Source organism: Trachemys scripta, chromosome 1 (assembly GCF_013100865.1).
Source record: "Trachemys scripta elegans isolate TJP31775 chromosome 1, CAS_Tse_1.0, whole genome shotgun sequence".
Taxonomy (NCBI): Eukaryota; Metazoa; Chordata; order Testudines; family Emydidae; genus Trachemys; species Trachemys scripta.
The window spans coordinates 304466714-304485805 of NC_048298.1; the positions used below are offsets into that span (position 1 = coordinate 304466714).

Here is a 19092-nt window from a genome sequence, read left to right on the forward strand (position 1 = left end):
CTGGTTGGATAAACATTCCCAGAGAGTAGTTATCAGTGGTTCACAGTCAGACTGGAAGGGCATATGAAGTAGGGTCCCACAGTATCGGTTCTGAGTCTGGTTCTGTTCAATATCTTCATCAATGATCTAGACAATAGCATAGAGAGTACACTTGCAAAGTTTGTGGATGATACCAAACTGGGAGGAGTTGCAAGTGCTTTGGAAGATACAATTAAAATACAAAATGATCTGGACAAACTGGAGAAATGGTCTGAAGTGATAGGATGAAATTCAGTAAGGACAAATGCAAAGTACTCCACTTAGGGAGGAACAATCAGATGCATACATACAAAAACAGGAAATGACTGCCTAGGAAGGAGTACTCCCAGAAAGGGATCTGGAGGTCATAGTGGATCACAACTAAATATGAATCAACAGTGTAACACTGTTACAAAAACTAAAACAAACATCATTCTGGGATATATTAGCAGGAATGTTGTAAGGAAGACACAAGAAGTAATTCCTCTCTTTTGATTAGGCCTCAGCTAGAGAATTGTGTCCAGTTCTCGGTGCCACATTTCAGGCAAGATGTGGACAAATTGGAGAAAGTCCAGAGAAGAGCAACAAAGAAGATTCGAGGTCTAGAAAACATGACCTTTGAGGGAAGATTGAAAAAGTTGGGTTTGTTTAGTCTGGAGAAGAGAAGATTGAGAGGGGACATAACAGTTTTCAAGTACATAAAAGGTTGTTACACTGAAGAGGGAGAAAAATTGCTCCCCTTAACCTCTGAGGATAGGTGTAGAGATGCGATGACTCACCTGCGCAGCACCTCCTGTCGGTTGTCCTGGGAATTAGCTCAATTCCAGCTTCGGAGCACCCTCTGCAGGCCGGTGTCTCGCCTGCTGCTGGCCCTGTGTCCCTCCCGGACCCTGGTGCCCTTTACTTCAGGATTCTGCCCCAGCAGTACCCCCATGCTCTGGGTCGCCCCTCCCAGGGGAGCTCCCAACCTTCTAAGCTCACCTTGCCTCAGTGGCTACTGCCAGTCGTCATCTAGCCCCTGCTTACTGGCAAACTGCAGTCTGTAAAGGCCACTCCTCATTGGCAAGGAGGTTTGGTCCAGTGGCCTCTGCCTAGCCCCAGTACCTTTCTTTAGGCCTTGCACAAGGCCTGCAGCCTGGAGGTTTACCAGGCCCTCCTGCCTTATTCCCCAGCACTGCTCCAGTTCAGGTATCCTTTTCTCCCCGGCAGCCAGCCCTTCTCCCTCCAGGGCTGGAGAGAGACTCCCCTGTCTCCTGGCCCTCCAGCCCTGTTATCAGGGCCAGCTGGGCCCTGATTGGGCGCAGTGACAGCTGTGGCTGCTTCCCCAATCAGCCTACTTTTGCTGCTTCTACTTCTCTATCCCTGCCGCAAACCTCTCCAGGGCTACTTTTAACCCTTTTTAGGACAAGAAGCAATGGGCTTAAATAGCAGCAAGGGCAGTTTAGGTTGGACATTAGGAAAAACTTCCTAACTCTCAGGGTAGTTAAGCATTGGAATAAATTGCTGAGGAATGTTGTGGAATCTCCATCATTGGAGATTTTTAAGAGCAGGTTAGACAAACACCTGTTAAGGATGGTCTAGATAATACTTAGTCTTTCCATGAGTGCAGGGGACTAGACTAGATGACCTCTCGAGGTTCCCGTCGATCCTACAATTCTATCATTCTAAATCCCAAACAAAGACTTAGACCACTCGAGTGGTGAGGAAATTAAGGAAGGGAATGATAAATAGGAGTTCTGTTGGCTTGTGTAGATCAGTATATCTCATAAGTTTTTTAAAGTAAAGGATAAGTGTTTTAGAATCCCTTTTGCAATGCCTGTGTGTTACATGTTTCATCTAAACTGTACACCAGAGTGCTCACCAGGCTGGAATTATGAGAAAGAGTGTGCTTAAGCAACTGGTGTACCTTGGCAGGGGGTGGTGGTGATTCTAAGAACCTAAAGCAGTTGAACCCTGAGTTCCCACTTCTGTGAAGGATAATAGACTCTCTGCCCAGTGGGATGTATTCCAGAGAGGCCAAAGAAACAGTGCCGGAGGCTACCCAGACCAAGGGAAGCTTAGAAGCAGATGGGTCTGGCATGAGACTGAAACGTGGCAGCCTAGTGAATGTCCAGCAGGGGGAGCTTTAACAGGGCTGTGACAAATGTTTGTTAAAACTTTAATCTCGTTATATTTCAGTAAAAAGCCATTTCTGTTTGGATTTTCATGATAGCACAGAGCTAGTACACAGTTAAGCTCCTGAATTGTCTCAGGGCTCCCAAAGCAGTAAAGGAGTTAATATAGTAGTATTGTATTACACAAGTGTTGATAAAGGATAAGATGTTAATGTTACCTCCTGACAGCAAGAATCCAAATTCATCTCCTTCCAGTAGGAGCACAATGGTTTCCTGTGAAACATCCTGGTGCTCCACTTAGATGTCGGGGAGGGGCTGCAGTTAACTATTTCTTCCTAACTCCTAAATATATTTATTTCCATGGGATTTGCACTGGGCCACTTTATCCACAGACAAGAAATCCTGTATGGGTCCCTAGGGTGCTTAGTGTGGCTGCTGCTCCACCTAATAGTTGGTCCATCCTACTGCAACCTGACTCCTGGTTTAGGCCTAATGTCTGTCTCCACCAAATCTTTGCAGAATATCATGAATTGGACAGTTGTCTCTCATTTTATCTGCCCCACAAACCTCCCACAAAGCATTTAGTCTCACAAATCAACATGCTGCAACTCCATTTCCCACTCTGTGACTTTCAACCCTGAAAAACCCTCAGCACCTATCATACAATTCCTGAGTCCCATAAAAGTCCCACATATGCTGCTCCAAGCACCAGTAAAATATTGATCTCTTTCAGTAGCACTTCTTTCCTAATTCCCTTACCTCTTCTTATGCCTTGGACCAGTTCTAGAGGGAACTTGAGAGGTGCCACCAGTGGCTCCTTCTGCCATCCGTCTCAAGACACTTTTGGTGTCCACTGCTTAGCCTTCTTCACGGCAGTTGTGATCTTCTACTCTTTATGGCACCATACACAGCATGTGCATCTTAGTGACATCGTGTTAGGCTGTGCTGTGTCTGTCTCTCAGAACCCAAGGAAAGTATTTTGAAAGTCTCTTATTAATAGGAGTATTTTAAAACTTCCCCTCTCCCCCCCCCCACCCCCCAAAAAAGATGGACTTCTTTGGGACATTAAGCATTAGTTTCAATTTTGTTTAAGGTAGACAAATACATGAGCTTGCAGAGGTTGACAATGCATTTTAAGTGTCAGGGAACTAATCTTACAAGACACTAAGTCCTCAACATCTGTTTGTGAGTTGGATTGAGGGCACTCAGCACAAGGATCAGTCCCTTATCCTTTTATTTTATACCAAAAATAGAAGAGCCAGGAAATGTACATATTTTAAGTTCTCATGGTTTATTCTATTGCCTCTGTCTTTGTTGGTTAACCACATGTCAAATGCCAAGACTGTGAGCCAAAGCTGAATATATGTTTTATCTGTCTAGGTCTTTTATGCTGTCTTGGACCAACTCTACCATGGGGAACATCCTCTAAAGAGGTCAACCACAGAAATTTTAAAGGAAACCCAGGAGAAATTTTATGGATTACCATACGTACCAAAAACTGTGAGTATAATATTTCATTCTCATTCAGACTTGAAAAGAAAAGGAAAGTTTGGAAATGCTTAGGCCTTGTGACTTTAGTAGGCTGACTAAGCTGTCATCCGCTTTCAGCAGAATCTTAAAATCTCCACATTTCCTATCAGCATAATTCAAAACAGAGGCCGTTTACTGAGGTTTTTGGCATAAATATCCAGGTGTGTCACTACTGACACTGAAAAACTTCAACTCCAGAACTTCTGTCAAGCTACTGTGCCTGTGTGTGCTTGCATTTAAATATAATTTCCTTGCTTCTGTGATGAGAATGTGGAGTCAGTACTCTATTAGTACTGTATTTCCGAATGACAAAGAGCTTAGTGGAATTAGTTTTTCTATAATTTTGGGACTGTGAAAAACAGCATTTTTGTTCCATTCTAACAGTCCAACAGCCATTTTGGCAAATGAAGCAAATTGTGTAAAACATGTTGTATGTTATTAGCATTCAGAGAATACAAGAAAAACAAGGAGTCCTTGTGGCCCTTAGAGACTAACACATTTATTTGGGCATAGGCTTTCATGGGCTAGAACCCACTTCATCAGATGTATGAAGTAAAAAATACAGGAGTAGGTATAAATACATGAAAGAATGGGGGTGCTTTACCAAGTGTTAGGTCAGTCTAATGAGATAAATCAATTAACAGCAGGATACCAAGGGAGGAAAAATTACTTTTGAAGTGGTAAGAGAGTGGCCCATTACAGACAGTTGACAAGGTGGTGTGAGTAACGGTAGGGAGAAATTAGTATTGGGGAAATTAAGTTTAGGTTTTGTAATGACCCAACGACTCCCAGTCTTTATTCAGGCCTAATCTGATGGTATCTAGTTTGCAAATTAATTCCAGTTCTGCAGCTTCACGTTGGAGTCTGTTTTTGAAGTTTTTTTGTTGAAGAATTGCCACTTTGAGGTCTGTTATTGAGTGACCAGAGAGGTTGAAGTGTTCTCCTACTGGTTTTTGAATGTTATGATTCCTGATGTCAGATTGATTATTAATTATTTTTCTGAATGAGAATGTGTGTGTTTTAATTATGTGAAAATTATATTCTGAAGATGCAAAACCATTTATCCTTGGAATTTAAATCACATTTTAAACCAACAAAAAAAAGTGAATCAATTGTTTAGTTATGCACATAGTTCTTGTACTCTATCCTATCAAATTCTGAAGCTAGGAGCCCAGCCTGAGTAGCCGTTCACTCCTCCCATAATGCAGTTGTGTTCTTTCATTGCTTGGTGCTGTGCAGGAATCGAACAACCCTTCCCCACAAAGAATGGGGCTCCAGTTACCCTAAAGGGTGTGCATCCTTTCCCTACAAACCCTTCCTGCTCCTTAGGTAGCAGCTGATTCCACTCCCATGGCCCCGTTCTCAGCCACAAAGTCAGAGGCAGGATATCCCTAGAGAATAGAATTTGATTGTACATTGTCTTTAATACTCAAACTTTATTGTTTAAATACTCTTAATATAGAATGATTAGGCACATGGAGGCATTTAATATTTGTTCACATAGTCTTGAACTTTAGAACCCCTCTCCCCCTGCAAATCCCTAAGAAGGGAATGTTGGCCAGGTCACCAGATAAGTTCCTTTCTTGCTTTTGAAGATTGTCTTGTAATCTTTAATCTCCACCTTCATAATTTATCCACAGGATGGTGCCTGTAACATTAAGCAACATCTTGTAGTGCAGCATAGCATCACCATTTTAGTACAAGCTTTGGTGTATGACTTGATCCCACAGTCTGTCCCAGTACAAAAACACTAATACCGTATTTTCCGGCGTATAAGACGACTGGGCGTATAAGACGACCCCCAACTTTTCCAGTTAAAATATAGAGTTTGGGATATACTCGCCGTATAAGACTACCCCTCTTTCAACGCACACCAAAAAAAAATTAAAAAAACATCAGATTTGATTTCAATATGGTAATTTTAATTCAAATGCTTATGACATGCAGGTACTTAGCAGGAAAACTGTCACTTATAAACATAAGGCTGTTTGTCATCAAACATGTAAACATAAAACAGTGCAAGTGGATTAAACTTTTCCTAATTCACTCTAAAGCTGAAAGGAAGGATAAGACAATAAACCCCTGGGAGCTGCCATGCTGTTTGTTTTCTAAGCTGTCAACCAAACTGGAACTGATGATGATAGGAGGAAGATAACAAACAAGAGAGAGAGAGCAAGTGCCGGGCAAGTCCCTGGCGAGTTAGCAACGCCCATCATAACTGCAAGCTACGGTATTTTTACAGGTTTTGCTGGCGTGACAGTTTCCCTTTAAAAGCCTTCAAAATCCTCCTGTTCGTCATCTGATATCAAAAGTACATCAATGACATCTTGTGATACATTTGTAAGGCAGTCATCGTATGGATCGAATTCCGTATCAGATGGTGTGGTCTCAGCTTCGGCTTCCTCTTCATCTTGCCACAAGTAGTCGTCCTCCATACCATCTAATGAATTTGATATGCCACACTTCTTGAAAGACTTGATTACTGTTTCTGCATCAATATCATTCCAGGCTTTTATGACAAACTTGCACAAAACATCCAACTGTGGAGCACGCATGTTTCCTCCTTTTGTGAATGACTTTTCGCCGCTAACCATCCATTCATTCCACTGTTCTTGAATGCGATCTTTAAATGGCTTGTTTAGGCACACATCCAGTGGCTGTACCAACGATGTCAATCCTGCAGGAATAACTGCCGCATCTGTGTTTAGTCTTGCAAGCATTTGCTTGGTGCTGGGAGTTAAATGAGCCCTGAACATATCCCACACCAGTAGACTACATTTTTGAATAAGTCCACCTGGTCGCCTGCTCCATACATTATCAAGCCATAGCTTTACCCCTTCTTCATCCATCCAGCCTTTTTCATTCACATGTACAAAACAACCAACAGGGAACTTGAATTTTGGCATTGTTTTTCTTTTAAAAATAATCATTGGTCTCAGTTTGGTGCCATCAGCTGTGCATCCTAGTACCACTGTAAAACTGGACTTTTCATGTCCTGTTGTTTTAATTAAAATTGTTTTTTCACCTTTTTGATGGACAGTTTTATTTCCAACCATATCAAAATTCATTGGAGTTTCATCCATATTTCCAATACTACTTAACGCATAGCCATGTTTAGTGCGCTGTTGTATTACGGATCGATGGAAACTATTTACTTTGCTATCAAGATCTGCAGGTAATTTTGGGGCAATTTTCATCTTTTGCCTCAGTACCATATTATGCCTTCCCATTAATCTAGTACACCAGGATACAGTGGCCTTAAATCTGTTGCTGTGATCTGGGTTAGATTTGGCCCACTGAAGTGCAAACAAATGTATTTTATTTCGTGTCACTACATAACCGTTTTGGCGATGCTCATTCACCATGTCTGCTACATGTTTTTCGAGTTCTGGCCAATGTGGAGTGCCTCTTCTTAATGCACACTTACCCCTTGGCATACTCTTTAATGCTTTTTCATTTGCTTTCCAGTCCCGAACCATCTTTTCTGTTACTCCATATTGTCTTGCAGCAGCGCAGTTATTATGTTCCATGGCAAAGTTTACAACTTTAAGTTTGAAACTGGCTTCATATTTCTTTCTTCTTGCTGGTGGAGCCATGATGGGGTTTTGACTGTTGGACATTTGTATACTGTACTGTATGTACTGGTGCTATACTGTATGAACAGGTACAGATACTGGTGCTGTACTGTATGTGGTACCCAGTATACAACAACCAGCCAATCACGGCAAGCGATGTACCTTACCGGCGATTGGCTGGTTGTTGTATACAAAGCCTGCTTGGATTGGTCAGCTCTCCCTGCCTGCCCAGCCCTCCCTGTCTCCAAGACTATCAGAGCGGTAGCGCAAACACGCCTCTTTCACCCGTCTGGCCCGCCCTTGTATCCTATTACCTCCTTCTCTGCCTCTCAGATCTCGCACATGCGCGCCGCTTCACTGCAGTCCTCAGGAGCGAGATCTGAGAGGCAGAGAAGGAGGTACGGTAATAGGATACAAGGGCGGGCCAGATGGGTGAAAGAGGCGTGTTTTTCTGGGCACAGCGCCGCTCTCTCTCTTTTTTCCATACCCCGGGCGTCCCGGACGCCTGCAGCTTGCTCCGCCCTTCACTTACACCTTCCCGGTGAGGCGCCCCCTCACCTCGTCATCGGGCGGGGATGCGGCCGCGGCCGTTTTTGAGCTCCCCCCACCATATGCGGCGACCGCAGATTCTCCAGTCCGGCTCAGAAGTTTCAGCACCCGCCCTATAAGACGACACCCGGCGTATAAGACGACCCCCGACTTTTGAGAAGATTTTCCTGGGTTAAAAAGTAGTCTTATACGCCAGAAAATACAGTAATTGAGTTATCTTGTCAATATAAATGTCTAGTTTCTTAAATTCAGAATTTGAGGGCATCTGGGCTAGGACTTTTAACACATTTAACATCTAAATTACACTTATCAAGAAACTACACTACAAGAACAGTTAGTAACTTTTGTAGCATAGCTCTTGCTACTTGATATGATGGAGGTGCAGGAGGCATCCCACAAACGCTGATATCCTTCAGATCATTGGACTCAGTAAAATTGCACTATCTATTAATGACGTGATCATGGAACCAGCAAAGATGGTGTGGCACACACCTGCCACATGTGCTCCCACCCTTAAAAGGACAGAGAAGACATGTTTTGTCCCAGCCAAAGGGACAGAATTTTTATTTAGTCATCCAGCACCAAATCCACTGATTGCCCAAGCAGCATTAGAGAGAAGCAGGCAACACCAGGTATGATCTTTTCTACTTGATAAGGAAGCTAAGGGACTGTACTGTTGGCAGAAAGGTCTTTTCAGCTACCAGCCTGCAATTCACAATAGCAAACTGTCAGGTGCTTTTGACCAAGTACAACCTTGTGAACTACAACATATTCACAGAGTTTTCAGATAAGATTCCATGTGAGCTTAGAGGATAGTTTGAAGCACTCATCTAGGAGGGAAACCTGACTGTGAAGTCATCACTGCCATCAATGTGGCTGGCATGGCTGCTTGGTCAGTAGCCACTGCTGTGGTTGTGAAAAGAGGGGCGTGGCTTCACTCATCTGGGTTCCCAAAGGAGAGCCAAGTCACAATCGAGGATCTGCCCTTCAGAGGAAACTTAGCTATTTAGTGAAAGGATGAACAAGTCCCTACGTTTGTTAAAGGTATCCTGGGCAATTCTCCTCTCCCTCAGGATTCATGCACCAGACAAAGATCAACTCCTGAGCCATTCTTCCATCATAGCCATTATGAGCCCCCAAAGAAGTGCACACAACTACAGAGGCATAGACAAACAACTCCTTCTGCCTCCTCCTTCCAGCTGGAACCTAAGGAGCTGCAAATCATCTCTATAGCTAAATTTGTCTATTTTTTTTCTGATATGGGGGTCATTTAGCCCACTTCTTTGACAACTGGCAGAGCATTACATCCAACAGATGGATTCTTGATATTATCCAAACAGGATATACAATAGAATTCCTCTCCCTTTCCCCTCCTCATCCTCCATCCCGTTTTCTCTTCAGGGATCACTCTCACAAGGAGATGTTCTCTCAGGAGATAAACTCCCTTCTTCAACTGGGAGCCACAGAACCTGGTTCTCCCCTTTACCAAGGAAGAGGATTCTATTACAAATACTTCATGATTCAAAGAAAAAAACATAAACCTACAGCAACTCAGTGTCTATATCCCATCAACACGATTTAGAATGGTAACGTTGGCAGCAGCAATTCTATCATTAAGCAAAGGAGACTAGTTCACAATTCACAACGTGAAGGATACCTGTTTCCATGTACCTCACTTGCACACAGGAAAGTTCTCAGGTTTCCATAGGTTCCTATCATTAACAGTACAAGCTACTTCCCTTCAGTCTGGCTACAGCCCCAAGGGTGTTTACAGAAATGATGTCAGTGGTAGCCCACCTTTGCCTCAAGGGAATCTCAATATTTCTGCCCCTTGACAAATGGTTATTGACTGGGAGATCTCACTAAGAGGTCCATTCTGCAACAAGAGCCCCTATTCTAGCTGCATCAGTCCCTGAGCATCTCTGTAGACAAAGAGAAATCGTTGTTAGTCCTCACATAGACAGAAGAATTCATTGGAGCAACACTGAACTCCGTTAGAGCCAGGAGCTTTCCTGCTAGACAATGACAACAATGGTCATGCAGCTTCAGACCAGTCCACAGACCTGGGTTCAAACTTGTCTTACTCTTAGGCCAATGGCAGCCTGTACTTATGTAACACCATTTGCAAAGCTCCGATCTTGTGCCTTAGCTCAAAACTTAGCTCAAAACAGTGTACATCCCAAGCAGAGACTGCATTGTAAAAGAGCCACCACTCAGAGAATACAGGACTCAGTAAACTGATGGGCAAACAGCCACCAGGTTTGCACAGGAATTCCTTTCACTTCACCACCACCTGAAAAAGTATTAATTCTGGATGCCTCCTCCCTAGGCTGAGACAGCCATCTGGACGAACAAGTGGCAGAAGATACTTGGACACCTCAAGAGTTCAGAATGCATATCAATCTGCTAGAACCGCAAGCAGTCCGCAGGGCTTGCAAATGCTTCCTCCCATGCACAGCAGTGAGACGTGCACAAGTGCAATTGAACAAGTCAACAGTAATCTATATCAACAGACCAAGTGATGCAAAATCCACTCCATTATGCGCAATAGCTGTCAACCTATGGAATTGGTGCATCAGTCACTCTGTCAGTAGTGCACCTCCTGGAGCAATGCAACAAGCTTGTGGACAGCCTTAGCAGATTCCTATCAAGGGACCATGAATGGGAACCAGACAATTTGATAATACAGCATATGTTCTACCTATGGGGGCATGTGATATGTGAGCCATCTAACATGTGATATGTGAGCCTGTCTTAATGTAATTTAGATGGAATGTGCGGATGTGACGTTCTGCTTCTCAGCTAATGGCTGTTGCTTGGCTGCTCTTTTAATCTGGCTGCACACAAAGGCCTTAGGCTTTAGGCCTTACAGCCAGGCTGTGCCTCCCCAAACAGCCTGGCCCCCCCCCCCCACCCCCCACCCCCCCCCCCCCCAACTGCCCCCCCGGGACCCCCCCTCCTATCCACCCCCCCTGCTCCCAGTCCCCTGACCTCCCCGACCCCTATCCACACCCCCGACCCCTGACAGGCCCCCCCGGGACCCCACACCTATTCAACCCCCCCTGTTCCCCTGTCTCCTGACCCCTATCCATACCCCTGCCTCCTGATAGGCCCCCCAGGACTCCCATGCTTATCCAATCTCCCTGTTCCCCATCCCCTGACCACCACCCCGCCCCCAGAACCGCTTCCCCATCCACCTGCTCACTGCCCCCCGGGACCCGCCGCCCCTTATCCAACCCCATGGCCTCGGCCCCATTACCATGCCGCTCAGAGCAGCATGTCTGGCAGCTGCGCCGCCTGGCCGGAGCTAGACATGCTGCCACTCTGCTTAGCAGGAGCTCACAGCCCCGCCGCCCAGAGCGCTGCCCGCATGGCGGCATGGCTGCCAGGGAGGGGGAACAGCAGGGGAGGAGTTCGGGGCTAGCCTCCCTGGCAGGGAGCTCAAGGGCCAGGCAGGACGGTCCCATGGGCCGTAGTTTGCCCACCTCTGCTTTACAGTATGGCTGCAGACAAAGGCTTTAGCTTTACAGGGCCCTCCTGGCTGACCCAGTCTTTCATAAGAAGGCTTTCCTATGACTATACCCTACATGTACAACCAATGTGATCTCAAAATTCCATTTAAACTAGACTGATAATCTACCTGTCTTCTCACCAAAACTCACATGACCAGCAAAGACAGGACACTTCATACTCTGGAAGTGCGAAGAATGTTAGTGTTCTATCCAGGCAGAACAAAATCCTTTTGAAAGTCTCCCAAGCTACTTACATCCTTTACTGAACACATGAAGGGAGAAGCTATTTTGGCGCAGAAAATATCCAAACGTATCTCTGGCTGGATCCTGCTGTGTTACGAAGTGGCTGGCATCCCTCCTCCATAGGGTATCAGGACTCAGGCGGTGTCAGTGGTTTTCCTCAGCGAAGTTCCCCTAACTGAGATTTGTAAAGTTACGACTTGGAGTTCATTTCATAGCTTTGCAAAATATTACATTGTAGGGCAGACCTCAGCAGCTGATGCGGCAGTGAGCTCAGCAGTCTTCCATTCACTGACTTCTTTGAGGTCCTCACACCCTCCTCTATAAGGAAGACTACTTTTCAGTCACCCACAGTGGAATACAGATAGGGGCCAGTGCTTGAAGAAAGAGAGGTTACTTACCTTTCTATCACTTGAGTTCTTGGAGATGTGTTGGTCTTTATCTGTATTCCACTAGCCACCCTCCTTCTCCTCTGCTGCAGATCTGGCCAGCTGCAGTAGAGAGGAAACTGGAGAGGCAGTCCTTTCACACTGCCTTATTGTCTCAGTCTACAGCATGAGGAGAGGAACTGCACAGGTGTGGTCTTCAGAAAGTCTTGCTTGTGTGGAACATGTGCGTGCCCACAGTAGCATATCGAAAGGGGCCACACAACATGAAGAATTCAGGTTACAGAAATGTAAGTAACCACTCCTTGAAGCTATAGAGAGTATTAAATGTAGCACAAACCAAACTGCATACTTTTTGCTTTCCCATCAGTGCTAGTAATAATGAAAAGGGACTATTGTGTATTTCCAGTAGTCTTAAATAGACGTTTATATGGCTGTCAGAGGAGCTTTAGTAACATCTCGAAGAATCACAGTTGCTGTATGATAAATAACTTGTTTTCTGCTCCTGAGTAGGGGAATAAAATTGAATAACTCAATTATACATTTTGGGTTTATTCTCTTCCTGACATATGCATGTAACTTTTGTTAATGCTAATGGAAATTATCTGCCCATGTTGAGAGGAGACAACTTTGAAGCAGCAATGCCTATATTACAAGAAATCATATAGCTATGAAAAGACAATAGTAATGGACTAAATTCTGCACTTTCCTTCATCCAGTGCAAGCCCATTGACTTCATGTGGGTTTCACTGTATGTAGGTCAGCACAGACATTCCTGATGCATCTAAAAGAAAATCGAATGACACAGTTCTTCTCAAAGCCTGGATTTTAAACACTGCTTTTCCACATTAAATCATGAATTGCTCTTAAATTGTCACTCCCCTCTAAATAGTGACTTTGTAAAACTGAACCTGTGGAGTTCCGTATTAATTGTTTGCTCTTCATAGCAAACTTTCTCAGTTCTCAAGTAGATGTTTGTTTGTTTTTATTTCTCCTTCACTCCCAGCTCCATAAACTCACCCTGGGCTCTGAAAACTTGTGTGCACTATAAAAATTACTCACTGCTGACAAGATTTCAGCAGTAGATGCAGCTGAACTATTGTTGAACGCTGTTTAGCCAAGAGCCGTTGGGTCAACTGGATCCTATCCATCTCACAGACCCTCACATCTAATAAAGATTCTGCAGGCCAAATTAGATCATAGAATCATAGAACCACAGGGTTAGAAGGGACCGCAAGGGTCATGTAGTCTAGCCCCCTGCCAAGACACAGGATTTGTTGTATCTAAACTGGTGATACTCAGACTCAGCCTCAGGAGCCACAAGTGGCTCTTTAATGCGACTCCTGCGGCCCTTTGCAGCACCTGATATTAAAACACTGTGCAGTTTAAGTATTAACCAATCAGGAGGCTTTTACTATGTTATTAACCAATTGTAGAATACCCGGTCAGTCATTTTGCTGTGAGAGTAATATGTATCTAAAAATAATAAATGAAACAATGAATTCACACTACTATGGCTCTTTTGGGTAGTGATCACTAATTTGACTCCTGAACCACTGAGGTCTGAGTATCACTGGTCTAAACCATCCAAGACAGATGGCTATCCAACCTCTTTTTGAAAACCTCCAGTGAAGCAGCTTCCATGACTTCCTTAGGCAGTTCCTTCCGTTGTCCTATTGTTCTTACAGTTAGGAAGTTTTTCCTGAGATTTAATCTAAATCTGCTATGCTGTAATCTGAACCCTTTGCTCATATGGCTTGCATTCCATCCCTTTGATCACCTTTGTCGCTTACCTTTGGATCCTTTCCAGTTTCTCTACATCCTTTCTATACATTGGTGACCAAAATTGGACACGGTACTTCAGCTGAGGCCTAACCAGCCCCGAGTAGAGCGGTACTATCAGATCCTGTAATTTGCATCCTATGCCTCTGTTAATACAACCCAAAATTACATTTGCTTTTTTTGCAACAGCATTGCATTGTTGACTGGTGTTGAGGTTGTGATCCACCAAAACTTCCAGATCCTTCTCAGCAGTGCTGCTGTCAAGCCAGTTATTCCCCATTCTGTATTTGTGCGTTTAGTTTTTCTTCCCTAAGTGTAGCACCTTACATTTGTCTTTGATGAATTTCATTGTCTATGGCCTGGTTCTCCAGTTTATCAAGGTCCCTTTGAATTTTAGCTCTATCTTCCAAAGTATTTGCAGCCTCCCCTAGCTTTGTGTCATCAGTAGATTTGATCAGTGTGCTCTTTATTCCAACTTCCAGGTCATTAATAAAATGTTAAATAATGCTGGACCCAAAACAGATCCCTGTGGAACCCCACTTGAGATCTCCTTCCAGTCTGACCTAATTCCATTAATAGTTAATCTTTGTTTGCGGTTGATTAACCAATTATTACTCCTGAGGGAATTTTACATCAAAAAAATAAAAATTTTGCACACTATTTTAAAATTCTGCAAAATTCTGAAAATTTTATTTGTCAATAAATAAATGTGGAGGCTCCAGCATGGCAGTGGGGAGCACAGGCCACTGGCTGCATGGAGGTGGGAGATCACCCTGCAGCCCACCCACCCCTGCCCCGGGATACAAACTTGGCAGTGAGGCTGCAGCTGACTCTGATACAGTGCAAGGGCTGGGCCTGCCCTGAAGCAGCTCCCCCCACAGTGACCCATTCCCATGCGGCTGAGGAACGATGGGGCCTATGGGATGGGGGGATGCAGAGATTTCTGCAGCTGGGGGAGGTTTCTGGGCATGGGTCAGGGTCAGCCCCAGCCCTGGCCGCTCCTTGAAGAGGAAGAGGGGACTTGCAGCTAAGCCCAGCATAGGGTAGGAACCACCAACCGGGGCATCCACAGCCCTTCCCCTCCCCCCACAGTGATTTAACTCTATGCCAGCTGCTCCAGGTGCCTGAAATGATGCACCTGTGATGCTTTAGAGGGGTGTGTGACTGCTCTTGTGACTTTCCTTTGTTTCCCTGATAGTCATTTTTCTGTGGGGAAGCAAAAAAAAATCTCCATGTGCTCAATGAATGAATGAATTCTGCATGTGCCCAGTGGTGCAGAATTCCCGCAGAGGCACTGCTGACTGCTAGTGATCACCCATTCATCCTCCAGGTATTCACAAATTGAATGTTTTGTACATTGCTCTAGTAGCTTCCCAGGTGTTGAGTTCAGGCTGACAGGTCTGTAGTTCCCCGGCTCCTCCTTTTTCCCTCTTTTAAAGATGGACACTACATTATCCCTTCTCCAGTCTTCCAGGACCTCTTCTGTCATCCATGAGTTTGCAAATATTATTGCCAGAGGCTCCAACATTCCTTCAGCTAATATCTTCAGCCCTCTGGTGAATAGCATCAGGCCCCATTGACTTGAATTCATTCAACTTAGTCAGAAGATCTCTGACATATTCTTTACTTATACTTATCTGCATCCCTTCCCCGTTATTATCCGTAATAGCTTAGCTAGTTGTCCGGTCACATGTTATTTTTGTGTGTGAAGACTGAAGCAAAGTAGGCATTGAGCAGTTCTGTCTTCCTATCATCTTCCGTTACCAGCTCACCTTCTTCATTGAGCAGCAGACCCATACCATCCCTGATATTTCTTTTTTATCTGACATATTTGTAGATCCCCTTCTTGTTGTCTCTAATATTTCTTGCCAGCTGTAACTCATTCTTTGCCTTGGCTTTCCTGATTTTGTCCCTACATGCTCGTGCTATTCCCATGTTCACTTCCTTGGTGACATGCCCCCCCTTCCATTTCCTGTATGTGTCCCTTCTGGTTTTCAGATAGCAAAATAGCTTCTTGTGCAGCCACAGTGGCTTCCTGTGACTCTTATCTTCCCTCTGCATTGGAATAGCTTGATCTTGAGCCTCTAGTATTACATCTTTTAGGAACTGCCAGCCCCTGTCAACTCCTTTTCTTCCTAATTGGTCTTTCCATGGGACCTTGCCAACTATTTCTCAATTGGTTGAAATCTGCCTTTCTGAAGTCCAGTGTCCTGGTTTGTTATTCTCATGTCTTCCTTTCCTTAGGATCTTGAATTCTTACCAGATCATGATCACTTCCTCCCAAGTTCCCGAACAGCTTTGCATTTGCAACTAATTCACCCCTGTTGGTCAACACCAGATCCAAAATGGATGACCCCCTAGTTGTTTCCTCAACTTTCTTAATCAGAAAGTTATCCCCTACACATGCTATGAACTTGCAGGACATATTATGTTTTGCTGCATTAGTCTTCCAACAGATATCAGAGAACTTAAAATCACCATTAATACTAGCCCATGTGTGTTAGCTAATCTTGTTACCTGGTTGAAGAATGCCTCATCCACTTCCTCTTCTTGATTTGGTTCTCTATAATAGACCCCCACCGTAACACCACTGTGATTATTTTCCCTTTTTATCTTTACCCAGATACACTCAGTAGGTCTGCTGCTCACTTCCTCTTGGATCTCAGGACTAGTGTATACATTCTTGACATATGGTGCAACACCCTCCTTTTCCCCCCATACCTATCCTTCCAGAACAAGCTATGTCTCTCAATGCTGGTGCCTCAATCATGGGAGTTGTCTCACCAAGTCTCCGCAATGCCAATGAAGTCATAATTTTCTTCACAGATCATGACTTCCAATTCATCCTGCTTGTTTCCCATACTCCTTGCATTGGTTTACAGGCATTGAAGATATTTGGCAGACTGTCCTGTTGCTTTTCTTCGTGCCTCTTTAATGCAGTTGTGGTTTCTAGTCCCCTCTCCAGAATTTAGCCCCTTCCCCTCACTAACACCTCTGCAGCCCATTGTTTAAGATTATAGAATCATAGAAATGTGGGGCTGGAAAGGACCGCAAGAAGTCATCTATTCCAGCCCCCTGCTGTGAGGCAGGACCCAGTATGCCCCTAGACTAACTCTGACAGGTGTTTGTCTAACCTGTTCTTAGGGGATTCTACAACCTCCCTTGGAAGCCTAGCCTAGTACTTAACTATTCTTGTAGTTAGAAAGTTTTTCCTAATATCTAATTTAAATCTCCCTTGCTGCAGATTAAGTTGATTACTACATGTTCTGCATTCAGTGGGCATGTAGAACAATTGATCACCATCTTCTCTGTAACATCCTTTAACATATTTGAAGACTGTTATTAGGTGTTCCCTTCCGCCCTCCCCCTCCCCCAGTCTTTTTTTCTCAAGACTAAACATGCCCAGTTTTTTTTAAAACTATCCTCATAGGTTGGTTTTCTAAACCTTGTATCATTTTTGTTGCTCACCTCTGGACTGTCTCCAATTTGTCCACATCTTTCCTAAAGTGTGGCACCCAGAACTGGGCACAGTGCTGCAGCTGAGACCTCACCAGTGCCAAGCAGAGTAGGATGGTTACTTCCTGTCTGACATATGATACTCCTGATAGTACACCCCAGGGTATTAGCCTTTTCCACAACTGCATCACGTTGTTGGCTCATATTCAGTTTGTGATCCACTGTAACCTGCAATCTCTTTCTGCAGCACTACTGCCTAGCCAATTATTCCCCATTTTATATTTATGCATTTGTGTTTTTCCTTCCTAAGTGTTGTACTTTGCAGTTGTCTTTTATTGAATTTCATCTTGTTAATTTCAGACCAGTTCTCCAATTTGTCAGTTTATGCTCTTAGTGGCATCTGTGCAGGCTGAAAACAGTGGGGTTGAATACGTATAAATGAGGGTGTAAATTGGTCTGTAGGGCCTCTGTTACTAGTGATCATGTCTGACCTGGAAATAACTCACCTTAATTGTCAGAGCCCAAGTGAGTGTGGCAGATGTGGGGGACACTAATGGTTAGTTTGGCTTATGACCGGAAAGAAATTGGTATAGAAATTGGTGAAATTCAATTAATAAGGAACTATACAATGCCAGTATTGCAAAGTTAATTTTGGGGGTAGAAACTTTGAGCTTGTTGCCTAACCACTTTTGACTTTATGCATAAAAAATGAATAAAATTCCAGATAATTGAAAAGATGCTTTTAATGAAAGAAAGCAATACCAGGTTCTAAGGGAGAGCAATCAGTTTTCGTTAATCTCTCTTTTTAGAGCACAGGAAAATAAAACAATTTAATTTGGGAAAAGAGATGGATTTTTGGTGAACAGTGTTGCCTCCTATTATGTACTTTATTCAACATTTAGAGGAATTCCTTCGTTGTATTCATATATAATATGCATCAGAGCTAGCATGCACAATTTGTTGTAATTACCCATGATAGGAGAGTACATGTTTTGGTTTATATAACTTTGGATAGCAAGCCTTTTGATTATTTTCTCAGCTGCTAAATAATCTGGCAATACACCTGATTTGTTCCAACATGTTAAAAATGCAGTATTTCAGAAAGGTCACTTCTATTAGTGACCTAAAGCTTCCCTTAGGTAACAGGTTTAATTATACTTCATACCTTTGTCCACAATGCAGTTTGGTTCATAGCGTGAGAAGTTTTCTTCATATTTAGTAAGTCATATCAAAGAGAAACACTTTGTTTCCTATTTGATGTTTTTGCTAATAAAGGCATTGAGGCTTTAATGTATAATAGATGCGTAGGTACTTGAGCAGACACTGATGCAGCTCTGATTATAACTTGTTAGTTTTCTGAAGAGTGATGCAGCCATTTGTCTACTTTTTGGATTTGGTATAACCTCTACAGAATCAGTTGCTACTTTTGCCAAGTTGGAAACCCCAGTTGTTTACAAAAAATTCAAATCCCTGGATTAGCTTTCAAATGGGCTTTCTTAAAATATACTATACAATCAAACATAAGAATGTTAGTATGGTGAGAGGAAAATTAAATAAGCATGCAATGAACTTCATAGAAGTTTGTATAAATAATTAATATCTAAAAGCAATTTGGAAAGGACTGATTCCATATTGAGCTAAACATTCAGTTCAAACCTATAACAATGGTTAGAACTTTCAAAAGCTCGTGAAGTCACTCTAGGAGGTTTGTTTGGCTTTTTTTTTTTCCGTTAACGTATTTCAGATCACCTTTATGACAGGGAAAATATTGATAGCAAAGTATCAGGAAATATTTATATTCCAGCAACAATATGACACTATTCACTGAACAACTGTGTCTGTGGCCGCAGAATGTTTACAGAAATTGTAAGACAGTGAAGCACTTTTAAGGAATTTCTTTTTACAAGTGTTACCTCCATGAAACTCAAAC

At 43.4% G+C, this 19092-nt stretch overlaps 1 protein-coding gene across 1 annotated transcript in view; it reads left to right on the plus strand.

Annotated features, from left to right (window-relative positions):
- MIPEP (mitochondrial intermediate peptidase) overlaps positions 1 to 19092 on the plus strand; it is a 116708-nt gene that overhangs the window by 73723 nt on the left and 23893 nt on the right. The window contains exon 16 of the mRNA XM_034758744.1: positions 3513 to 3632. Coding sequence (XP_034614635.1) covers positions 3513 to 3632 — 120 coding nt within the window. The remainder of the gene's footprint in view (positions 1 to 3512; positions 3633 to 19092) is intronic.